Source organism: Drosophila busckii, chromosome X, assembly GCF_011750605.1.
Source record: "Drosophila busckii strain San Diego stock center, stock number 13000-0081.31 chromosome X, ASM1175060v1, whole genome shotgun sequence".
Classification (NCBI taxonomy): domain Eukaryota; kingdom Metazoa; phylum Arthropoda; class Insecta; order Diptera; family Drosophilidae; genus Drosophila; species Drosophila busckii.
Window position 1 is genome coordinate 5,102,902 of NC_046608.1, and position 25,857 is coordinate 5,128,758.

General features: G+C 37.7%; 2 protein-coding genes across 3 annotated transcripts; one reads left to right on the forward strand and one right to left on the reverse strand.

Moving 5' to 3' along the window:
• The first annotated feature begins 10 nt into the window (after window positions 1-10).
• Window positions 11-23,714, forward strand: LOC108606514 (myosin-9). Of its 2 annotated transcripts, none has more exons than XM_017996683.1 (7): window positions 11-99; window positions 1,103-1,216; window positions 16,337-19,359; window positions 20,241-20,404; window positions 20,478-20,681; window positions 22,775-23,044; window positions 23,103-23,714. In XM_017996683.1, the coding sequence occupies exons 1-7, from the start codon at window positions 76-78 to the stop codon at window positions 23,369-23,371; spliced, it is 4,068 nt and encodes a 1,355-aa protein (XP_017852172.1). In that variant the 5' UTR covers window positions 11-75; the 3' UTR covers window positions 23,372-23,714. The 2 variants fall into 2 exon arrangements, with proteins under 2 accessions (XP_017852172.1, XP_017852171.1); XM_017996682.2 differs by lacking the exon at window positions 11-99 and adding an exon at window positions 425-743.
• Window positions 23,715-24,003: 289 nt separating this feature from the next.
• LOC108605756 (uncharacterized protein C18orf19 homolog A) lies at window positions 24,004-25,849 on the reverse strand. The gene is made up of 3 exons (XM_017995558.2): window positions 25,047-25,849; window positions 24,835-24,980; window positions 24,004-24,766 (listed from the first exon to the last, which is right to left on the reverse strand). The coding sequence occupies exons 1-3, from the start codon at window positions 25,484-25,486 to the stop codon at window positions 24,621-24,623; spliced, it is 732 nt and encodes a 243-aa protein (XP_017851047.1). The 5' UTR covers window positions 25,487-25,849; the 3' UTR covers window positions 24,004-24,620.
• Window positions 25,850-25,857: the final 8 nt, after the last annotated feature.

The following is a 25,857-nucleotide window of genomic DNA, read 5'->3' on the forward strand; positions in this document are numbered from 1 at the left end:
AACAGGCTTTCGATATGCTGTCGTTAAAGTGAAAGTTACTTGTTTTTAATATTGTTAAACTTGTTAAATTGGACAATGGCAGATTGTCTGTCGTCAGATGTAAGTAAAGCAGTGCATTTGTATTTAAATTTCGCGCTACGTTAAGTACCCAAGCAGTGCAAATGATAAGCAGTGCGTATGTGCTATCTCTTTTTAATTGATGCATAGCGAGTTGAAATTTCAGAGCTTGTTAAAATAAAAGCTTATAAATTATTTAATATTATAAAAAAATTAAAAATTTATCTGCATGCTTAAGCCAGCTGCATTTAGCTGTTTAATTACTGCATAAACTTAACTTTTGTTTGTGAGCAAGCAAACACACTGTCATCCAGGCGTTGACGCGATGACAATAACAATAATCAGCTGCAGCAGCTATTGTGCCACGCAAATTAATATAATAGTTAATTTTATAATTTAACGTACATACGGCCCTGGCAATTAACAAAACACTAAGCAAGGACATTGGCAACACACTTAAGTAGACAGCAGACAGCATGTCGTGGCTAAACAATAGCCTAAACACCATCAAAGGACAATTAACGAACTTGGCACAGGAAGTACTGGCCGATACAGCTGGACCCGGCGACGAGGAATACCGCGGTGGAGCCGATGAGCTAAACACTAAGACAGCGCTCGAGCTGCTGGCCGAGACGCAGACGCAAAAGGAGCTACTGGACAAATCATGCGAGGAGAAAGATCGCGAGGTGAGAGCCCAAGCGAGCTGCAGTTGTTATTATTGTTGTTGTCGTTGTAGCTATTTGTTGTCGTAGGCAGCATGGCGTGCGCTTGAAGCTGCTGAACAGTTTAGCAGATACACACACACATGCACTTTTAGGACTTCCAGCTATGCCTGCCAGCCAACCAACCAGCCAGACAGCCAGACAGCTAGCCAGCCCTGCCTGTCAGGCTAGCTATAAACAACTGCAGTAGACGCTCGCTAGTGGCAAACGAGAGCTGTTAAGCCTGTATTAATTATTAATATTAATGCTAATAGCGACTGTCTACTGTAGCTTACATTTGTGCCAAGAGCTTGTTAACATATCCACACTCGTTTTGCCAACAGATTGTCGCACTACGCAAGCAGATTACCACACTGAGGAGTCAACAAATTAGCAAAGTCGATGGAGCCGTTGCTGATGGCGTTGGTGATGTTGCCGACAGCGAGACCAAATCTTTGGTGAGTCGAGCGCAAGCTTCGTTAGCACTTAAGCTTAAGTTCGCTTAGCAGCTGCCCGGGGCACGTCTTCCTGCTTCCTGCTCTGTTGCAGTTGCAATCCTGCTGCATAACATAGATTATACTACACTAAACAATATAATGTTAAGTTTATTGTTTGCTTGCAACGATAAGCAGTGACTCTCTCTCTCTCCCTTTTGTTGTTATCCCTAAATTAATATTTAAATTGTGATAAGCTGATGCGTTTGGCGGCACAGGAGGCAAACTGTTGGCCTTATCTGCTGTTGCCCTCTCTGCCTGTTGCCTGTTGCCTCCTGTGGCCAATGTGGTTTACCTGCTTTGCGATAAGCAGACGCGCTTCAAACTAAAATTACGAAATTTCTATTTGATTTCACATTACGTTTTATTTACTTGTCGCTCTCTGTCATAAATCGCTTGTAGTTTTTTTTTCTTCTTTTTCGCCCATATGCTGCCAAGTATATAGCTATATACTGTAGCTATATCCTCTTGAATTGCCCGCTCGCCCTATTTGTTTAATTTACCGAATTATTTCTGATTAAGTTCTGATAGCTAACAATTCACACAGACAGACAAACAGACGGACGGACAGACAGCGCCCATGTCCCCAAAACGACCTGCAAACTAACTGATATCGTTGCTAGATTGCCTGGGAATCGCAGCTATATCCGCTTTGCCTGCATTCTCATTCTATTTGTTTAAATAAACGCAACTGTACTTTGCCACTTCGCTGGGATTTGTTGGAGAATTATTTTCCCATTAAAGACTAAAGGCTCTCATTTCCATAGTTTAGTTTAGTATGTAGTTCATGTTACTATTTTAAGCACTAATTATTTTGCTTATATATTATGTATATATAATTACGCTCAGTCATAATATATTTGCTGTTTTTTTATGGCCAGGCAAATTAAAGTACAATCCGTTAGTTCAATCCAAATGATTCCAGATTACATGTAACATAGAGTTTGCCATTTTTTTCAGCGTTTAAATTTGTAATTTGTTTATTTTCGCTCAACGCGCAATGACTGAGTTAAACAGTTTGACTATCGATTATAGAAATTAATGATTTATCTGTCACTTGTCGCTTGAGTTTAACAATATACTATAATAATATTGAGTTAGTTAATGCAATTTGTATTATAAGCTGTAGCGCAGTTAAATTTTAATTACGCTAATGCAAATGTTTACTTTTGAAAACATAAAGCTGTGATATATATTCCAAACTCGATGAATAGAGATATTCCAAACTCTCCCATGAATATTCAAACGCATAAAGCTATACAGAATGTATTTATTTCGAAAAGGATGCATTTTTTGAATTATTATAAATCAAACAATTAATTCAATTAATTACAATTCAGTAGAATTATTTTTATTTTCGACATAATTGCTGATTTTTTTTTTTTTGATTAGTTGCGGCAAAGTTTAAACTACGCTAATTTAAATTAAGTTCTAAAGCTATGAAAAATGTTCTGCAATATATTTATATTAAAATGTTATGAATTTCATGTCAGCTATATAGTCTTATACTTTTATTGTAAACAATTAGAACAGCTACTGTTATTTTTCAGTTTGTTAGAATTCGAATTCGAAAACATTTGATTTCGAAAAGTATTTATAACTAATTTGAAGCCTATAATATGCAGATGCTATAAACTTTTAGTTTACTATTTATATAACAGACTTTTGTTTTCGAAGTCAGTTTCGAAAAGTGCTCATAATTAATTTAAATACATATATGCCATAAATCCTTTGCTCAACTTGTACATAGCGTAAACTATTGAAAACTGTTTGCTTAATTAGCAGATGTTTTTCCAATTGAACAATGTTAGATAGATAGGTAGGAGGTTAGGGGTTAGTTAGCTTATATTGCTTGCAATGTTATCTGCTTAAATTTAGTTATCAGACAGAGCAACTGGCTGGATCGATACGCCGAATCGAACGCCATATTGTTTTGCATAATTGCGCCAGGCGGTGGCTGTTGATAAGAGGCGATGGGTCTGGCTCTGGCTCTGGCTCTTCATGTAAACTGTCGACCCCATTAACTTGGCCGATTGTTATCTTATCCGGGCTGGCAGTGGCCAGGATACGTTGCTTATTATCGCGTAACTATTTTCGGTAGGGGTTGACTTTGTATTTGGGGTTGGGGGCTAGCTGGGGGTATATAAGTCAACCCACCTGCTTCCTGTGCATTCATAACGTGTTTGCTGTGCGATCAACAGTCTGACTACGGTCTAGCCCGCATAAAGTGTTAATTTCTTTTGAGTTATAATATATATATTTTTTTTTCGAAGCAACACAAGTTCTTTTTTTTCTGTTGGCCTAAAAAAGAAGCAATTTGCATTTGAAAGAAACGTGTGAAATTTACAACAGACATTTTAAGTTGGGGCTCAGCCGGAAGTAGCAAGTGCAGGTGAGTTTACTTATACATACATACATATGATGTATGTGTGTATGTGTTTGAAAATTAGTTTAATTGTACAATTTAAAATTTAAAAAATCTGTGACTTTGCTGCAAAGCACGCAGCTGGCGTTAATAATGAGCTTCAAGCTTAGACAGAGACAGAGAGAGAGAGAGAGAGACCGAAATATTGAAAGGTAGTAGTTTGGCATGTGCTCGGGTAATGGAGCAAGCAGCAGTTGTAACTGTTGTTGCTGTGGCCGGAAGCACGCCATGTTGGCAGCATCTAATATATAAACTATTTGGCATTACTAACTAATATTACATCGCTTGAATTATTATTATATATAGATCACTTGTTGTGTTTTATTCTTTTATGCCATGTCCATATGTTACGCCAATCAAATTGCACACGTCAGCAAACTTTGCTGGCCTGGCCAGCTGGCTTTGGCTGGTTGGTTGGTTGGTTGGTTGAGTGGGTGGTTGGTTTTGGCCACGTCAGCCCCAAAAGCGAATCGTTCGCCATTTGACAAAGTTGATTTGTTACGCTCGGTCAAACTGTGTCAAATGGCTTTCAGCTGCACTTGTTGTTGTTGTTGTTGTTGTTGTTGTTCCCTCTTGATTGTTGTTTTCATAATTAGTGCAACAATTGCCGCACCAACCCCAACCCCGCCGTGGGGTTTTTGTTGATTGGTCTATATCATTGGTTCTGCCATGTTAGCCATGGATCGATTTACTGCCTTTGCCCTGTCCAATTTGCGTGTCGATCGGCAGTCACTAACATATATATTTCTATATTATATACTGCATACTATTTATGTATTTATTTTTAATATTTTGTCATATTATTTTACACCTGGGCTGGCATTTACTTTATTTTAATTTTATAGCAAATGTCTAGCTTCAAATTTATATAAATTTTATTATTGAAATGCTATAAAAAAATTCAACAATTCTTAAATTTATTGTTGGCTAACTCAATATATAAGATTTATGTTCTACCTTTCATAATTGAGTTTTATTCTTAACAAGGCGCCATAAAATATCAAATCAATCCAAAATCAGCTTCATGTTTCGCTTTTGTTGCCAACAGTTTAATATTTTTTTAAATGCTAGAAACTCTTAGTCGCTCTAACTTAGCTTAAATTCATTATGAGCAAACTGTCTATATAAGATTTATGTAAATAAAATCTGTGCGCCATAGAATTTCAAATCAAACCCAAATCTGCTTCAAGTTTTGCTTTTGTTGCTAACAGTTTAATTTTAGTCACTCTAACTTGCAACCGCAAATTTGCTCTAAAATCTGCGCTCTTTATAATTTTCAGTCTTAATCTCATTAAACTCATTTGATTTAACTTCCCTGATTATTTTTTGATGCAAGTCTTCATTGCAATTTTTTTTGATTTTTTTTTACTATAAAAACAAAATACATGCAATTTTTACAATAATACAAAATGAATTTGAGCAAAGTTAACTATGCAATCAATGCATATTAAATTATAGTTGAACACATAAAAATGATTTCAGCTTGAACAGCAAAATTGCTCTTGCATTACAATAAAATTTGAACTGTAATTATTTGGCTTATGTGGAGAGGGAGAGCTTTGTGTGTTCCCATTTTTGATGGATAGTCATATAATATTAATAGCCAGTGAGACTTCAATTAGGCATGATTAACATTCGCTTGCATTTTGCTGTGCTCGTTGTTTTTCAGAGCTTAACCAAATTCTCATAATACACAAAATGCTGCGCAAGTTGCGTTTTGTGCAATTGAATAACCACCCCCACCCAAACACCCCCCACCACCCACCAGCAGCCACTTGCATTGCTGTCTAATGCAACATGGCAAATTGAAAATGACAATAATAATATTATTATGAATTGTTGTTTTTTATTTTGTGACAGCCCAACGAAAAAATGAAAACTGTGCAACGAGTTGACCCGCGTCCGAATGCGACGAGACCCAAAACGACGTTGCATGTCGCTAAGTGCAGTAGTTACAAATATTGTTGCTGTTGTCAGAGAGACCTGCAATTATTTTATTACAAATTTTTTTTACATTTGATAGCTGACATTGTTCGTAGTTGTTGTTGTTGTTGTTTTTACTATAAACAATCAACGAAGCGAGCGGCAATTTTCACAAACTGCCCAACTGAGAAGCTAACAATGCCATAGCTCAGTGTCCCAATCCGAAACCAAATCAATTTGGGCCCTGTGAACACACACACACACACACAAACACAGACACATGCATGTGTGTGTATGCATTTTGTCATAATTCACACACAGATGGCGCTGCTGCACTTCCGCTCAGCTTGAGGGGGCAGCGCGCGGGCTTAAAGTTTTTTGTATGTCACTAACGTTAGCGTGTGTCTAACGAGGCTTAGACCGAGGCCTAAACGACTCTTTAGTCAGTGCAACCCAACCCACAACACCCCCCCCCACCCCCACTCCACTCCACTCCAGCCAGCGCTTATGTGCGGGCCTTAGACAAATGCAGCTGCAGCTGTTTGCATTCAAATTTAGAGTTAGTTAGTTTCTCAGTAGCGTCTACTGCTTATTGTTGTTGCTGCTGCTTTTGTTGCTTAGCGTTTTTAACCTTCGTCTAATTATATGGGTGCACACATGTGTGTACTTATTTATTTTCATGTGTATGCAACTCAATGCTGACACTTGAAGTTGTTTCAAAAACAATTACAGAATTGTATAGAAATCACTTTGGACAAGCAACCAAACAACAACAACAACAACAAGAATATTCAATTGAGCAATTGTTTTTGGCAATGAAAATAAAATATTTAACTACTAAGCAATATTTGAAAACTTACTTTCGCACCAAATTTATGCAAAATTTCGAATTTAACAGTAGCAAGCAAATGTTTATGACAAACTCAAATCCAAGTATTTGATTTGAAAATCTAACAGCATCAAATAAATGTTATAACAATAAATAAATAAATAGCAGCATTTTTATAAGTTTTAAATGTAGCAAATTAGAAATTAAATATTTTAAAAATTAGCAAAGAAATATTTTTAGTTTTTTCTAGCAAAGAAATTAGAAAAAATTAAAAATGTAGCGTTAATATTTTTAATTTTTTCTAGCAAAGAAATGTTAGAAAAAATATTTTTTTTTTTTAGTTTTTTCTACATTTCTAAAACTACATTTTTAATTTTTTTTCCTATTTCTAATGTAGTTTCATTTTTTTAATTTTTTCTAATATTTCTTTTTTATATTTTTAAGCATATAGGCTTAATATATTTAATTGTTTTCAAAATTCAAAAATCTATGGTTAAAATTTTTTTGTTTTTTCTAATATTTCTTTTTTTAATTGTAGTTTTTTTTAAATTATTACTAATATTTGTAATCTTAATTTAAAATTTAAGTATATATTAAACACATTGAACTTTAAGCTAAATCAGCAATCATTTAAATACTTTACGCCTAAAAATAAGTTTTTGCATTTCTTAACATAATAAATTAGCTGAGACAGCAACTTAGCCTAAACTTAAATTAGTATAAGTTAACGTCATTAAACAATTTGTTGCCTTTTGTGAGAATTTAGCTTGGAGCTGGCCAAGTATGTTAATAATTTTAAAATTTGTTGCACTATTGTTGGGAGTTGACTGAGCAATTGTTGCAGCAATGCGACACGCAGTTTATGCCACAAAATTTGTGGCAGCAACAACAACGACGACGACGACGACGACGAGTTGAAGTCCGTCGTCCGCCCTTCGACTGACTTGTTGCCAGGCCCAAATGCTAATAAGCATTAAATTATGAAAAGATTTTTTTTGTTTTGTTCAAGTCCGGTCATAAAAATGACGAAATTTAAGCGCCCATATTTATAGCCCAGACTTTTTGCACTGGAAAACTCTCAAGCGCCCCAATGTGTGAAGCAAAAGTCGAACACTGCGTTTAGATTTTTTTTATTGACAAGTCGCGCTGTTGCATAAGCAAACTGCAAACAACAAAAGCAAAAACAATAACTGCAATGAAAATATGTTTGTTTTTTTTTTTTTGTTGTTTTGTACCTACAAAACAAAAAATAACAAACGTATAAAAACTAGAACACTTAACTAAACCAAAATCCATAAAATATTTTAACAAATTGTGCAAAGCCGTGAGTGTTGTCATCACTTGCAAAACTTTTGTTGTTGTTGCTTTTGTGTTTCATCTTCAGTGTTTTTACAATTAGGCAGCAAGACGTGCCTGCTTTTGTATGCACATATATTATATATGTGTATTTCGATGTGTGTGTGTGTGTAGGTCACTGGGTCAGCTAATTTATAGCAAAAGATCGCAGCATAGTTTACAGCGCATTACAAATTTTAATTCATAAGCAAATTAAAGCTGCGCTAAGCTGCATGTTTTAGCTAAATACAAATTTTAAATATAACATATTTTCATATAATATTAGTTTGATTTTTAAGCAACTTTTCTATGTTTAGTTTGCAGCCAATGGCTTAAAAAATGTTCGCCGGATATCCTGTTGTGTTTTCTTTATTTAACATTTTTGTCTATTGTTGTTATTGTGCGATTCTAAGCTGTTCTGCATTTATGTGATCTTAGTTTTATGCATAAGTTCTTTTGAGTTTTGAGAGCTGCAAAAACTACACAGTTTGAATTATAAAATTACATTTTTTTTTTGCTACTGAAATTGTTATAATTTCCCTTTTATATTTTGCTAAATTTGAATTTGAACTTTTGGGCAAATTCTTTTAATTTCGCTTTTATATTTTGCTGAGTTTTTGACGCTTACATTTATTTCAGACTTTTATTTAATTTTCTGTATGAAATTTGAAACTTTTTACTGTGCTTAGATATTAATTTTTTTACTATTAATTTTTGTACATTTTTCTTTTTTTTTTTTGTGCATTAAATTTAAAACTAATTATATGCTGCTTATTTCTGAATTTTTGCTTGCCTACATTAAAATCTCTGCAGTTCTTTAAGCTAAAAACTTGCTATATTTAAAGAGTGAGTTTAAAGAGATTTTATTGCTAGGAATATTCCTTATATATTATGGGAAGTGAATATTGCCTGCATTCCAAGCTGATGGTGTTTGATTTGAAATTCGTTGGCAGCCAACAATTTAAATTTAATTACTAAAGTTTTATGAACTTTATGAATTTTGTAAGACAGTTACACATCACTAGAGGCGCTCGGCCACTCTCAGTGTTTTTGTTGTTAGAATTGAAGCGGGTTATTTGAATTTGATTTCTTGTCTTGGAATTTTAACAGCAATGTGTTAAATGAATGCCCAATACAAAGTAACTTTGCCGGTTGTGCGCTGAGCTGCTCTGCTCTGCTCTGAGGGCTGCGTGAGGTGCCACCAGGTACCAAGCTGGGATGCGCAAGAGGAAGAGCAAGCTATATAGACATAGCTATGTACATAGTGTGTGTGTTTGTGTGTTGCTCTTGCTCTAGATACATTTCTTTTCTATTGGTGACGAACAACATTATGCAGCCGCATTTGTAACTATGCTAGAGTTTTGCTTGATCGCTTGTATATATCTTTAAGCTTATGCGGCGGCGGCGTCGGCGGCGTCGACATATTGATCGAACGTGTGCAAATAAAATACAATTTAAATATTTATTATCTTTGCAGTTCGTTAGCATCTTGTATCTGTTTAAACACAATTTTACGCTGGCTGGCGACTTGGCCTCAATTTCCAAAGCAACACTTACATATGTATATATATTATATATATGTCTAGCTGAAGTTCAGGCGCCATTGGGGCGGCGCAACAATTTTTCAATTTCTTTTCTTACCTTTTTTGCCTCAGACGTTTGCATTTGTAACAGAACGAAACGCGTTAGAACGCAAGAAAAGAGAAAAAAATACAGAACGTGTAATATTTGTTGCTGTTTGCTGATAAAGGAAAAGCCCCCAAAACTAATTAACGCCTGCAATGTGTCTGCGGGTTGGGGCTCTCTAGAAAATGTTCCTAAGCTTTTGCTCAGTGCGACAAAGAGCGCACGAGTTGTTGTGTAAAAGAGAAGGCTATAGCTTCAGTTGTATTTTTATCTGCTAATTAAACACAGACGCTCCGATCGCAACAACAATAGTAACAACAATAAGCCAACCAGGCTACATTAACGAACCGTTTAAAAGTCAACGACGTGGCCATATACATACATACTATATATATAACTTGGCGCTAGGAGTCGCTACAAATATTTTTTTTTGCTGACTTCTGCACTATATAACATTTAAAAACATGCTAAAAGTTTTATGTACATGTCGTCTCAGTTATATATTCGCATATATATATTTGTCTTATTCAGCAAGTCGAGCCCGCTGTTAGCTAAAAAAAGCGCTAAACTCTTATCTACACTGAGCGCAAAATTTGTTCCGCAGTTTTTAAATATTTCACAGCTATAAAGCAATTTTTAATATTTAATTCTAAGCAGCTGTTTTAATATTTTTGTACTTCACATTCAAATTTCAGCAGCAAAGTTTATTTGATTTAAAGTTTTCCAATAGCAGCTGCAACTATTTTGTCATTTGTTTAATATTAAATATTATTTAGTGCCTAGAATGAATGTGCCTTATATGAATCTTACTTTAATTAGTTTGTTTCTATTATTGTAACTACAGCTCTATAGATTATACTTAGCATATTTAGTATCCTAGACTGATAAATATATTTTAATTTTAAATCTTATGCTGCCTCAATTTAAATTCTTTGCTTTTTTTGGGGGTTTGCATAACATTTATGTATTAAATATAAATTTTATGCAGCTTTAAATTTAAATTGTCTAGGCTTGTATTTTTTTAATAATATTTGCGTATTTAGCATCAACGATTTTACTTAACTTGTATTAATATTTATATTATATTAAATATGAATTAAATGCTGGCGCACTTTAAATTGTTAAATGTTAAATTGTTCAATTTTAAACTTGTTTATTTTTATTTTAAGTGCCTTGAGTGTCGAATATTTTGCGCTCAGTGTATTTTGTAGCATATCGAGCTGCATGCTTGTTGAATTTGTAGTTTTATGCCTACGACTTCACGTGCTAAATAATATGTATATGGTCTAAACACCTAGAAGAGTAAGAGAGGACCCTAAGGTACACACACACACACCTTGCTGTGCGTGCGTGTGTGTGTGTGAATGTTTTGTTTGCCCATTTTCAACAAGTTGTTGCTATCTCTAAAACTGAAACTAAATTTTGAGTTCGTTTGCGGCTGCAAATAAAAAAAAAAAAAGTAAAAAAGCGCAGCGCAGCGACGTCAACGTCAGCAGCAGCGTCAGTGGCAGCGACGTCTCCGGCGTTGAGAACAAACAAATGAGCAAAATAAGCAAATAAAAGTAACAACGTCGCCGCCGTCTCTGTCGTCGTCGTCGCTAACAACAACAAAAGCAGAAATAAGTACACACATAAATAAAAAAAAAATAAAAAAACCCAAGAATTTTTTTTTAACCAAATAGCAACAACAACAAACGTCACTTAATTTCAAGTTAAATAGCCGACGCGCATTATTTGAGTTTTGAAATGGAGAGCACAAGTCGAAGTTGCTTAGTTATATACACACACACACACACACATTGACAGAAGTCCCAGCTATATATATATAATGCATATATCGACGTGTACTTATGCATCAGAGTTTGGAACATTTGTTAAATATGTGTGTTCAACTGGAGAGCCAACAATTGTGTTTGAATATGATTAGAGAGACTGCAAGATCAATCAATAATGTGAAGAAAACCTTAATAAACGTTGCTTCAAGTATATGCAGCACAACTGAAATGTCCTTTATCTAGTATAATAAGCTTATGTGAAATATAGGCTATGTTTATTTTTTAAAATTGGACTAAACCTTAGACCAATATTGCAAACAATTCCATTAGCTTAGGCGTTTATAAGTATTTAATGAGTTCTATGTACTACGAGTTACCAAGATAACAATATTTTACCATAATTAATAAATAAATTAGACTGAATTACATAGTCCTTTGAATACTTTAACTAATTTACTTTTAGCACTTCATAAGTAATTCATGAGTTGCAAGTTTCTAAAAGTTTCTGGCAATTTAATCGAATTTCTTTGACAATCAGTTAATGAATGAATTAGCTTTAGCACTAAAGCCCGTTGTCCCTTTTAAACTAAACTGTATTTCGGTATATTTTATTTTTGCTGCAATTCGTTTATTACTCAATGGGGTTTTACGTTGGCAATTAAATGACTGATCATAATTATATATATATATATATATTATTTATCTTATATCAGTTAGAAATTCTCTGCCTATGAACCTTACCCAATTTCATTTATACTCACTCGACATTTTTGTATGAGCAACATCTAAAATTAATGTGTAGGTATAACTTATCTTTTTGTTTCATATCTCAACCATAGAAAGTCAATGTCTTGAAGAACATGCTTGTAATAATTGAAGGTTAAGTGATAGAGTTTTTACTTTCAAGTGGTTAACACTTGAACTTTATGACTAAACAAGTAAAATTTTTGGGTTTTTCATAAGCATCGTATGAGAAAACCTAAAGAATTTTTAGTGTCTAATATGCAAATAAGTCAAATTATGATAGAAATAGCTGGAAAAGAAATGACAAAATTAATTGTGCTAAGTTTATTGTAATAATGAAATTAGAAATGTGTGCAATGCACTTTAAATTTAACTAAAGCAAGCAGTAAACAGCAGTCATTGCTAGAGAGCGAAAGAGTGGCAAGCAGTGCTTGCTATAATAATAGAGTTTGACTTGTGCTGTGCTTGATGTTTAAAATGCAATTAGTAATGTGATTAATGCAGTACAAATGCAAAGTAAAGCAAGCAGTGCGGAGAGAGTAAGAGCGGCAGAGGTTTAACAAACTAACTAAGGATTTTAGTTTGCTAAGTCTTCAAACTAGCAAGCAGGGCTTTTAGGGCGGTTCTAACGTTGCAGTCGCACACACATGCACAGACAGCTGGCTGAGTGTATGCGTGAGTTAGTCAACAATTGTATGCGCGATCGTTGCCCGCGCTCACCTTTCTCACTCTCCCAGTTGCGCGCTCTCGCTCGACTACGACTTGTGTATGTGTGTGTGTGTGTTTCGTTATCGGTCTCTCGTCTGTGTGTGTGTATGTGTGCGTGTGTGTTTCGCTGTCGTGTCGCGCTTCGCTATTTTGCCCAAAGCGCATTGCACGTTGCGTTCATTCGTCGATCGGTTGTGCTACGGAATAGACGTGAGTGCGCTGCTTGGACAATAAAGAAAAAAACTTCCGGCAAGCGGTCTAAACGTTTCGATTTTAACTTAATTACAATTTACTATTGTTTGCATTGGCATATATTCACTTAACGTACGGTGTTTCATTTTTTTCTTAACTTTTTTTTTTTTTTTGCTTCAACAAAAAAGCAATAATAAACTTAAATACTAACGCGTTGTCATCGTGGTTCGCTGCTGTTATTATTATCGTTGATGTTTCCTCGTTAAGTGCCTGCCCGCCTGCCAAGTGAAAACTAACCGGGTTTTTTTCCGTTCTATGTACTTTACATATAACTTGGCTGCAACTTTTTGTTTCATATTTTTTTGCGCAAACAACTAATAACAATAAATTGTATAAACACTTTTTTTTTGGGTTAATGTGCCAAGTAATATTTTCAACTATCTGCAAAAAAACATAAAATTCGCTAACTGACAAAACTCAAAAACTTGAACACAGTGTAAGTTGTATATTTTTTTATTAAAAAGGTTTTTTCTTAACACATGTATATATGTATTGGTAATTGTACACTCAGCGTGTTTAAATGAAGTGCCTAGTCAGCAACAAGATTTTTTTTGTTGTCATTGCTGCCTTGACTTTCGACTTTTGTCTCAACTTGACATCTTCAGTTATTAGCTTGAGTTGTAGTTTGCTTTATTGCACCACCTGTACTAAATTATAATTTTTTATGCAATTGCAAGCTACGAGATTGAGAAGACGCATACATATACATACATGTATATTTATATTTTATGCAACATTGACAAAAGGCATATAAATAGTAATAAAACAAAATTATACTATGTATAGTTTTGAAAAAATAATTTTGGCATTACTATAATAATAAAAATATTTATATTATAAAATTAAAATTTAACATAAGCTGTTTGGTTCATAAACATTTTTGACAAACTATTAAAAACTTACAATAATAAAAATAGCAAATTTAAAATAATTTTGAACTATTATTCGCAATTAAAAAAAATATATAAACGTTTTAAGCAAAATGTAAATGTAATGCTATATTTTAATATTTTGTTGCTAAAAGATTCTTCTCTAAAAAAATTCAAATGCCAAATTCAAATTATTTTTATAAAAAATTCTTCAATATTTTCAATAAGCTTTAAGCTCAGCTGCTACTCGAATTGGCCGTTTGTTAGTTTCGTTAACTATCGTTTCTAATATTTATTATTCATTCAATAATTACGTACAGTTCTGGGTATTGTGCACTTGAGTAAAGTTTCCTGTGAACACAAGCAGCAGGCAAAAGCCAAAAGCAAACCCGAGACCAGTAACCAGAAACCGAAAGAAAAGCAAAATCAAATGCGCGCAAACAATTCGCATATGTGTAGTTAAGTAGAATTTTGTTATATACGCGAATGCATTAACAAAGTTTTAGTGAGTGCTCACTGGAGAGCGGCCTTGTTGCTATGTTAAGCCAAAATTGTTGCCCATACTGTTGAATCAGCAATAAACACAGTTTGCTGCTGCCGCTGCTGCTCCAATATTTATTTATAAACAAATGAAAATTGTCGCCTTTTGGTTGTGGGTGAGCCTGCTGCTGGGCAAGCGGCGGTGAAGTAATCAATTGGGGCTGGGAATGTGACCATATGGAAAGTCATAGTCGATAAGATAAGGCCTAGCCAATGAGTAATTCAATTATAGCAAGAATGACAGCAAGCATTATCAACTCATGCTCTTGAAATAATTTCCAAATTCAATTAAAACTATGATAATATAACTCTTTGTAGTTAGCTAGCCTGAAAGTATGCGCAGAAATATTTTTATGGGCCCATGCGCTTGCCCTTCCCTTGAGTCCATTTGCGATAATTTCTGATTTTGTGTTTCAAATGTGTGACTTGCAATTTAAGAACTTGACAAATAAATTTAAAAAAAATTAAAATAAATTATATATATATTATATGCTGTGCTGCACAAATATAAACAATTGAATGTTTAAAATTTGTTGCTGCCTTAATTTAAAATTCGTTGGCAACTCTGCAAAAGGCTGCGTCGCTCTTTTGTGCATGTTCATATGCTCAGCCGCTCTCTCGCTTGTCTTACGCTCTGCATTTTGATGACGTAGCGTCGCTCTCAGCTGTAACTTTTGTCACTTGCCGCGTTTACACTTTACTGTTAACTGTTTATTTGGAGACGCATAACTGCGCTTGTTGTCTCCTTGCTAACTTCCGGCTGCCGTGTTTAAGATCAACATAGAGTCATACCTGTGTATATAAGTTTAGCTTTATTTGGCTTTTTTAACGCTGAAACGTTGGCATTTTATCTTTATCTTATCTTGAACATGCGTTGTGCGCGCTGCTCTCGTTTTATTGTTGTTATTAGAGTCGAGTCGAGTCGAGTCGAGCAGCGGCAGAGGCGTTGGCTGTGTTTGCATTATGTGTATATATAAGTATATGGATATATACGATATTATGTCGCAGCAGCTGACGCACTAAATGATCGATTGTTATTTGCTTTTGGCCTGGCTCTTTGCGTTAATAGACTGTGACTCTATGCATATGTGTTAGTGAGCAATTTTACTAATATTTGTTTATGAAACACAAGTGTTTTCACACCCAGCTTGATTACAACGCAAGTCATATGCCCATTAGAGTTATATACATATACATATATACTATATAGACATAGACGATAACCCAGTTTGCACAAGTGTCTTTTGCGTAGTCATTTCCATTTCTTGGCTATTTTAGTCTGCTCAGCTTTTATGCGTTTAATTATGCATGTATAACAGCCAAAGCGTTTGCTTATCTCTATGCCCTATGCTTGTGTTAAGTTTAATTAAATTTTTATATCAACCATTTTGTTTGCAACAGCAACAGCAACAAAGCCAACTGTTGCCATTGCCGGCCGCCTCTCTTATCGCACTTTGGACGCCATCTTTAAACTCGAGCCGGCTTGTTCTCGCTCTCGCTCGCTCGCTCGCTCGCTCTCTATCTCTCTCTCTTTGAGCCCATGAGCTTATCACGCGCTAGCCAAACGGCACCTGACACGCATGCGTACCGCCAACTGCTCCACATACATTTCATAAATATATATATATATATATGTTATTACATAGAATTTCGCATGAAATGCTTAGGTACAGTTGTGTATTATGTTTGTAGTTAAGTTGTAAGATCAACAGTTGCTCAATTTCAAAGTAAACTGCTGTTATAATGAAAACACATTAAACAGACTTTTAAAAATATTTATTCATATCATATTAGTGAAATTTATACTAAAACATTCTACAATTCTGCTTATAATAAATAAAAAAAAAAGAACAATAGAAATTAAAAAATATTTACATTATTTATATAGCTTTAAAACAACTATTTAACATATTTTCTTTGAAAGCAATTAATTTAATTTTAATTTACATTTTTTTATGCAGAACTTTTTAAAAATCTTTTAGCATTATTGAAAATTATATTTAAATATATTTTTCAATTTGTAAATTATTTATTTTTTTTTTTGTTTATGTTTTGCAGGCTACAGCGCAAAATGTGGAGGACAGCTGGTGCTGGGAGCCAGATGCAGCTGCAGCTAGCACGTCCAGCAAGTCCACAACGCCACCAACGCTGGTGGACGTGGCGCTGGACGGAGCGGATGTGTCCAAGCTGAACGGCATTATAGCCGAACTGGAGCAACAAAATGCTGAATTGCGTGACTCGCTGGAGCAGCTGGATGCACAACATGAACAGGTTATGGAGGATGTGCTGGGACGCAAAGCGCAGCTGCAGCAGCAGCTGGCGGGACTGAAGCAAACGCAAGCGGATCGCCTGGTGGAGCACGAGCTGGCAATGGCTCGACTGCAAAAGCAGCTGGCCAGCGAGCAGCAGGCGCAGCAGTCGGCGAGCGAGGCGCGCGAGCAGCTGCAGCAGCGCGTGGAGCAGCAGGCGCAGGAGCTGCAGCGCAGCGTGCTGGAGCTGGCGGACATGCAGCAGCTGCTGGAGAAACGTGGCGCTGACAATGGCGAGCTGATTGAGCGTGTGCGTCAAGCGGAGGCGGAGCGCGATGAGCTGGCCAAGCAGATGAAAGGCAAAAAAACTTCAGAGTCATCGAACAGCTCCTCGACGGGCAAGCACAGCGAGGATGAGTTCATAGTTGTGCGCAATGCAGACTCAGAGCCCGATGCAGATGCAGCCACAACGCCGCCAAGCAAGGAGAAGCTGCGCGACAAGCTGGTGGCGCTCGAAGCGCGCATTGCCGAGCTGACTGCAGCTAATCAAAAGCAGCAGGAAGCCGAGCAAGCTGTGCAGCTGTCCAGCAGCGGACTCAAAGAGCAGCTCAGCGAGCTGGAGCAGCGTCTGCGCATAAGCGAAAGCGAAAAGGAGCAACTGCAGCTGGAACTGCAGCGTAAACTGCAACAGCTGATGCTGCAAAATCAGGAGCTAAAGCTAAGCGCCGAGGCGGATCAGGAAACGCATGCAAATGATTTGGAGCAGCAGCTGGGCGCGCTACGTGCACAGAATCTGCTGCTGCGCCAGGAGCTTGATGCCAACATAGCACAGGCCAAATTCCGTCAAGCTATAGCCGAGGAGAAGCAAGAGATTACCGATTTGGATGTGGATCTGGATGAGAATGAGCTGCGTACGCTGCTCGAAAAGTTGCGCGCCGACAGCTCAGAGCAGACACTGGAGCGCGTCTATCAGCAGCTAAATGAGCGCTGGACGCGCCTGGAGCTGAGCGAGCAGCGTCTGAGCGAACTGCAGGACCAACAGCTAATAGTGGAGCATGAAAAGAAAACGCTTGAGGCGGACATATCGCAATATATACTGCAATGCGATGAGCTGATGAAGAACAACGAGCTGCTGCTCAACGAGCTGGACAAGTTTAAGCGCAACAAGCTGGAGACCATAGAGGAGCATCATGAGCAGACTATAATGCAGCTGGAGCTGCAGCTGGAGGAGGCGCGTCAGCAGCTAAAGCAGGCGGCTGGCCAAGAGGCGCCGTCTTCTGGTGAGCTGCAGCGCATTGAGCAGCTGCTGCGAGAAGTGCAAATGCTGCAGGAGGAAAAGTGTGAGCTGGAGGCGCAAATGGAGCAGCTGCGTCTGCAGCTGGAGGAGCGTGATGTGAGAAAAACTGTTGCCCAGCAGCTGGAGTCACAGCAAGCAGAGCAATTGCAGTCCAAAAAGCAGTGCATCGATGAGCTTGAGCAGCAAGCAGTGCAAGCAAAAGAAAGCAGTGCACAGCTACAGCTGGAGCTGCAGCAAGTGCGAGAGCAGCTGCAAACAAGCAGCGCGAACGAAACGGAACAGCAAAAACAACTGCAGCAACAAAAGCAACAATTGGCCAAACAGCAAGCGCAGCTAAAACAATGCAAAGAGCAATTGGATAAACTAAATGCACAACTGCAAGAGCATGCAGCGCTAGAGATGCAAGTGAAGCAGCTGAAGCAAGAGCTGCAGGGCAGTGAGCAGCAGCACATTGCAGAAGAGTCACAAGTCAAGCAGCTGCAGCAGCAGCTACAAAACAAAGAGCAGCACATAGCAGAGTTAAGTTTGAAATTGCATGAGCATGAGACACTGATGCAGCAAAAGGAGCAGAGTGAGCAGCGCATAGAGGAGCTGCTGCTAAAGTTAAAGGCACAGTCAGCGCAGCCGCAGCCAGAAATGAAGCAGCTTAAAACGCAGCTGCATGAGAAAGAGCAGCGCATAGAAGAGCTCAATATGGCGCTGAAAGATTATGGCAAACAGCACAAGAGCAATCTACTGGAGCTGCTGATGGAGCTGAAGCAGCTGAAAGAGACGCGACCAAATCAGCCACAAATCGAGCAGCTCGAAGCGCAGCTGGCTGAGAAAGAGCAGCGCATGGAAGAGCTGAATACGCAATTGACCGAGCATGCTGAGCAAGTGGCGCAAATACAGCAGCAAAAGGAGCAGCGCATAGCAGAGTTAGAGCTGGAATTGCAGCAGCTCAAAGAGACACAGACGACAGCCAGTCAGCCACAAACCGAGCAGTGCCAAGCTCAATTGCAAGAGCAAACGCTGCGCGTAGAAGAGCAAACAATTGAGCTGCAGCAGCTACAGGCTGAGCTAAGTGCAGTCAAGCAGCAGTTGGCTGAGCAACAAACACAGCTGGAGCAGCTCAACGCTGAGAAGCTGGAGCTGATTAAAGCAGTGCAGCAGAAGCATGCAGAGAATACGCAATACTATGCGGAAATACAACGTTTGCAGCCGCTGGAGACGCATCTCGCGGAGCTGTTAAAGGAACGCGAGCAGCTGCGCGATCAGATTACTTTCCTTAAGGAAAAATCCGATATACTCACAACGAATTTGCTCACAGAGCAAAGCAATCAACGCTTGTTGCAGCAGCAGCAAAGCGAGTCACAGGATCAGCAGCTCAATGTGCAAAAGGATCTGGAGCGTTTGCGTGCCCATCTGCTGGAAGTGGAGGAGCTGCATACACAGGAAACTGTTGAGCTGCAGCGTGAGCTGGAGGATTCGCGCATCAAGCTGGCTGCACTGCAGCAGGAAGTCTCCAAATCCAGCACGGCCTACACTTCAGCCAGGTAAGTGTAACAGTTACAGTAACGCTTAATTAGCGCCGTTAATTAAGTGTGCTTGAGTCGTCGTCGTCGTCGTCGCCGTCGTGAGTCAACTGCGCGCCATTTTTATTTTTTTTTCAAATGCAATTCGCTGCAAGTCACGCTGCCGATAAGCGTTGCAACAATAATAACAAAAACAACAACGAGGTCACTTGTCGCCATTTGACGTCTGTATATGCTAATTGCATTCGACATACTTTACTTTAGCTGCAGCTTAGTTTATTCGCAACTTTACTCGATGTTTAACTAACTAATGCGCCATTAACTGTACCTTTGAGTTATCGATAATTATGCCGCAGCAGCTGTCAGCTGTTTGCGCAATTTCTCGCATGTGTTTGAATTCGCTGCAAAAAGTTGTGCACGAAAAAAAGTTTCAGTCCTTTTACTATTTACAGTTGCAGCGTTGCAGCGCGCTCTGAAATATTTTAACAAGCTTAACGGTAAAGTTTATTAAAGCGTGTGAATTTAGATTAGCTCAGCAGTGCACGTGTTTGTATAAAATCAAAATTTTGCAAGTTTTAACTTCAATCAACAAAGTTCAGTAATGAGTTGAGTTTGCAACTAGCGCAACGTTTAAACTTTAAAGTTTAAGTTTTTAAATTTGTAGCTTATAGTTTTTGCATATAAAATGCAAAATTTTACAAGTTCTAATTTCAATCAATACAGTGTAGCAATAACTTGAGTTGGGTTAATTCGTTTAAAGTTGGTGTCTGTGATTTTTTAAATTTGTAGGTTATATTTTTTGTAATTTTTGCGCACGCCCAACGGTCACGTACATTTTGTCGATGGCTGGCGTTGCCACCTAATTGTTATTAATGAACCGCATTGTTCCTATTTATTTGCAGCATACGTGCCAATCAACAGGCGGAAACATTGCAGGCGCAACATGCGCTGCTGTTGCAACAACGTGATGAACTTTTGGCCAAATTGGGACAACACGATGATCGTGAACTCAAACAGCAGGCGGCACTCACCAATTTGCAGTGCGCACTGGAACAATTTCAAAATGGTGCGTAGTACAAGCAAAACTAACCTCACTCTCAAGCCACACACTCACACCTCACCTAATCAAACACATTTAGATAAGGAGCACGACATACAAAGCGCCACGCAGCGCATGCGCCGCGAGCTGCAATTGCAGCAAGAGAAGCAAGCAGCGCTGCAGACAGAGATGGCAGCGCAGCAGCAGCAGCTAGCCGAAGCCAATCAAGGGTTGCGAGCAGCGGCGCGACTCTCAGATCAACTGGATGCTGGTCAGCAGACAATTGCAGTATTGCGGGACGAAGGTAAGTGCCAAGCGCTTGCGGGTGAGCACACATCAAAAAGAAAGTGGGAGAGAGCGATAGAGCGCAAAAGTGAATATTTGACTAACAAATAAAAAGCTGTGTACCCATGTTTGTGTGTTTATCTAAATGGCACCCCACCGAATGCATATTCCAATTATCGATTAACTGTTATCGGCATGTACTTAACCCCCCACACTGGTGCACATCACGGTTCTTAACCCCAACAAAGCCTGCAAACCAAACAACTTTATATAAATAATTGCACTCAAAGGTTTCATATTAGGCAGTGACAAGTTACAGCAAGTGGGTTGAGGTTAAATCAGGGAGAGAGAGAGAGAGTGAGAGTCAGAGGGAGCGCAACGTCGTCACTTTTAAATGATTCTCAAAGGTAAATATCAGCTGGTAATTCTGGGAGCAATGCCTATAATATGAAACACTCGGAATTTCAGTTGGTATCGACTTTTTTGAATTGCATCTTATCACCAGTCAAAGCAAAAAGCGAAAGAGCAAACATCAAATTGAAAATACAAGTTAATTATACACAAAAAATATTCCAAGTTGTAAAAATTAAACTAAGAACGCACCTACGGCATGTGGCAATAAGAAAATAAAATATCTATTGGCTATTTAAGCGCAGGTAATACACACACACACACACACACACACACACACACACTCAAACCTTTGTATATGTACTTTGCTAAAATTTTTGTTGTATTAGCTGTTCCGTCCGTTTAGAGTTTTGTTTAAACCAAGTAATTTTATATTTTGTTTATTAATTTCATTATATATTTGCACTAATTGTATTACACCCAACCCACTGATATATACGCACCTAATTACACTGCAAGAAATTGTTGCTTTTGTATGTTTGTAAAACTAAATTTAATTGCTTGCATGTAAAGTTTGTTTTTAAAGTATACGGCAGATGTTAGAATATTCAAAATAAAATGTAGATGCAGTTATAATATTTTGTACTATATTTCTGTAACTTATTTAAATATATTTATAAACAGCCAAACCTTTTGAAATGCATGGATATCGAGCTTTGGTAATAAGTTTTTAAAGTAAAAGTTTAACTATGTATTATTATTTATTCTCTTTTCATTTTTTTTTTTTTTTTTTTTGATTCTAAGTAATTGTTTATTTTATTAGCATCTGCCTAGCTTCTAACAAATGCCTTTAGCTTTATGTTTTGAATGTTTTAATAATTTGTTTTGACTTTTATTTGTTGTATTTTTGAATTATAATTTTTTAACTGTATAATTAGTTATTATTTTGCGCCCAAACAAATGCCGCTATGTCGTAAATCGTTGAAACCGTAAACTGCGTTATCGTAAAACCGTAAAAACTACGTTACAATACAAAAAACTAAACAAACCCTGAAGAAAGAAAAAACTATATATTCTATATTTTGTTTTTATAATTTACGTTTGATTATCTGCAGCATGGACTAATCTCAATTTGTAAATGTGAGCGATATAAAAGTATTGAACGCACTCACTTTGCAATTGGAGATTGCTCGAGATTGCAGCATATGCCACAATTTATGTACAAAATAAAACACACTATGTAAATATCTATACATACATTTATATATATATATATATATATATATATATATATTATTAGTTTGTTGTCCAGTTTGCTAGCTAAATTATTTCTCTTTTTATTTTAATTTGCATTTTGCGCTTGAACTTGTTTATTTCTTCCAAACAAAAATACACTGAACAAACTGAAATTGAAATAAACTAAATAAAGCAGCCACAAGTAGCCGCAGCAACTAAAAACTAAAATGAATGTGCAACAACCCGAACATATTGAAGCGTCTGTACGGTTGAGTATTACATCAGGTACTGGTGTGATTTATGCTCAACAACCAGTACTTATGTCATACTACGCCGTGCACTGTACGCCCTAACCGCATGCCCAATACGCCTACAAACCAACAAAAAAAAAAAAGCACGCGCGCGTTTTAACTATTTTATTTAATTTGATTTAAGCGACAGCTATGTTAGCCTTTTACCTATTAACATCTTATAAATATTGCAAATTAATGCGCTTTATACATATATTTGTGTGTGTGTGTGTAGTGGACAGCCTGAAGGAGCTCAACGGAAAGCTGGAGCAGCGACTCAGCAGCAGCGAGTCCAGCCAAACGGATAAAATTGACAAGAGTCTCATCAAGAGTTTGCTCATTGGCTATGTGGTCAGCGGCCATGCGGGCGATAAGCAGCAGGTGCTGCGCATGATATCCTCAGTGCTGGACTTCAGTTCACAGGAATCGGATCGTGTCGGACTTAACAAGCAGCAGAGCAGCTGGCTGGGTGCCATATTGGGTGGCGGTGCTGGTACAACTGGTGGTAAGCTTCAAAATATAAGCATAAATAAATGTATTGTATTTAATTTGTTCGCTTGTAGGTAATGAAAATTTGGTGCAGGCCTTTGTGCAATTTTTGGAACAAGAATCACAGCCGCAGCCTGCAGCGCGTCCCAATCTGCTCAACATGGGCAAACAGTCGGATGCAGCATCAGCTGCAACAACAGCAACAATCGGTGCCACAACTGCAGCCAACAGCAGCGATCATCAAGCAATGTCGCCGGCTTCCATGACGATGAACAACAGCAATGAATTTACGCCAACACGCAACTCTAGCTCCATTCTGAAGGATATATTAAGTGATTCCTGATTGTTATAGAAGCGGCCGGATTTATTTTTTTATATCATACTATAAATACTATTTTTTTTTTCTTCTGTGTGCAAACTAAACTTAAATTATTTGCTATGAAATGTAATGATTGTAAATTTTAATTGTGCAATTCATGTGTCTATCGTTTATTCCATGTAACTATATATGTATGTGTATATCTATAATCTGTGTTTATAAGCGCTAAAGCCTTTGCCCTCCCCCCACACTCCCTTTGACTTATTCTGCTGCAAAAGCACTTGTATATACATATATGTAATAAATATATCAACGCCGTGGGCTGCCAATTGGCATAACCTTCCGCGGCGTAATTTGCCTTAAATAACTTGAAGCTTGCTTAACTTGAAGCATCATATAAAAACAAAAATAAAAAGTATAAAGCATATTTTCAACTAAAAAGTAAAGTGTTTTATTTCTAATTTTTTTAGGGACACTATCGTTTACCAACTTGATGTTTGGGCGTGTCTATTATTTAGGACACCACTGTAAAACGCTCTGCTTGTGCACTGCTTGCTAAAATTGAAATCCATCCATTTGATAACCAATCTTAGGCAGTGATTAAAATCCAATATGTAGTAGTTTTATACCATTTATGGTTTTTTATATTTTATATAACTTTTAAATTACATTTACAAAATATACACTTCTTGTCAGTATAGAAGGCTGCCTTAAAATCTCGCCATTTGTATTGGGGGTGTGTGTGTGTGTGTGTGTGTGTGTGTTTGCTTGTTTGTGTATGGAGATGACTTTTTATGTGTGATTGAAAGAGTATCTATTGTATGGCATGAATTTCGTAACTAAAAAAGAAACTATTACAAGCGTTAAGTAAAATATAATTATATATGTATATATATAAATATATCCATATAAACTTATATGCTTGCTAGTTCTACATAAATATATTTATACATATAAACAGTTGTGGATTGTGTTTTAGTGTGTGTGTGTTTGTGTGTGGTGTGGGGTGGGGTGGGGGGCGTGCCTCCAAGGCGGCCGATAGCTGCTGCTAGGCATATGAAAGTGGGAAGAGCGTAATCGTGATGACGTTTTTGCGAGCGCCTCGACAAGAAGTTAATACCAAGGACGACGCGCATCACCATAGCAGGCATGGGCAACAGTTGAACAAAAATAAATACAACTAGTTAACTGTTGAACGCCGCTTGGTAACGTCAACGTCACCAACGACAACGACAACAGGCGGTGTGTTGTGGCACGCCAAAGCAGCAGCCGATCACTTGTGATTCTCATCTTTAGTCGCTTTGGTGCCAGCGCGTGTGGCCTTGGTATTCTCATACAATTTCATTAGCTGTCTCTTGCTGGGCATGGGCTTGATGTGGCCCCACTGCACCAGATACTTGATAGAAATTGTTGTGCCACCTGCATCAATTAAACCAAAACAGAACATGAGGCCAATTGACTGATGTGCATATCAAGTGTTCAATTACCTAGTGTGAGCGCATAGCGCACTGGCGTAGCCACTTTGTAGCATAAATAGGCAATAGCATAGTGACCCATGTCCGAGCCTTGCACCTTCTCAATTATCGTCTCGCTGAGATGCATGTACTGCAGTAGAGCAGGCACATCCACGCCGCTATGAAAGATAAATGAAATGTTTAATCTGTGCTTGTTTTTTTTTTTCATAATGTTTTCCACTTACCTTTTGGATAGGTAATAGAAGCCACCGAACCAGCCAATGGAGGTTATCACATGCACCGGTATAAGCACGTACCAATATTGTTTATACATATGCTTGAATTTGGCAAAGAGGCCCATGTTGGCTGCTTCGCCGAAGAGCTCGCTGGAGCTGGCGGCTGATGCTGTTGAGGATGAGGATTTGGTGTCCGTTTTGTTGGAGTTGGCGCAATGCGTTGGCTTTGTGCTAAGACGTGCATAGCTGCAATACTTGTTTGTCAGCAGTGGAGACGCCAGCGCAGGCGTTCGTACTTTGCCCAATAGACTGAGGCAGCGCGGATTCATGTACAAACTGGCTCGAGGACTGACGATATGCGTAAGCAGTCTCAGGCAGGCGAGGCTGCTGTTGGTGCCTACGCCTATGCCTCTGCCCAGTAGGCGCGGCAGAAGTGCAACTGTTACCATGGCTATAAAAGCTAGAGAGAGAGAGCGGGCCTGCAGCTGTCAGCTGTTTATTGTTTGTTTATATTAGTTATAGTTTTTCGTTGTAGCTTAAGTTACGTTCGCTAGCTCGTTTATACCAGACGTCAGCCTGTTTGCGTGTAGATATTGTTAATTTTTTTTTCTTATATCCCGGCACAATTTCTCCCTGATGATTAGAGATGTGTGCGTGAAGCTCTGCACTTCGAGAATAATTTTGAGTAATTTTTTTCCGCTTCTGTCAAAATGTTGCCTAATTGAACAGTTTGTAATGTGTTTTTATGTTTTCACTTGTTTTCTTATTGCTTTCTATACAGGAATTTATTTACATTTTCAATGCCTAACTGTAAAAACAG

What these genes read in the sequence shown, in the direction of transcription:
- LOC108606514 (XM_017996682.2), top strand. Translation starts at nt 534, where the DNA reads ATGTCGTGGCTAAACAATAGCCTAAACACCATCAAAGGACAATTAACG. An exon ending in GCGAGGAGAAAGATCGCGAG is followed by an intron (nt 744 to 1,102) that starts GTGAGAGCCCAA and finishes TTTTGCCAACAG; the next exon opens with ATTGTCGCACTACGCAAGCA. An exon ending in ACAGCGAGACCAAATCTTTG is followed by an intron (nt 1,217 to 16,336) that starts GTGAGTCGAGCG and finishes TATGTTTTGCAG; the next exon opens with GCTACAGCGCAAAATGTGGA.
- LOC108605756 (XM_017995558.2), bottom strand. Translation starts at nt 25,486, where the DNA reads ATGGTAACAGTTGCACTTCTGCCGCGCCTACTGGGCAGAGGCATAGGC. An exon ending in TTCTATTACCTATCCAAAAG is followed by an intron (nt 24,981 to 25,046) that starts GTAAGTGGAAAA and finishes TATCTTTCATAG; the next exon opens with CGGCGTGGATGTGCCTGCTC. An exon ending in GCGCTATGCGCTCACACTAG is followed by an intron (nt 24,767 to 24,834) that starts GTAATTGAACAC and finishes TAATTGATGCAG; the next exon opens with GTGGCACAACAATTTCTATC.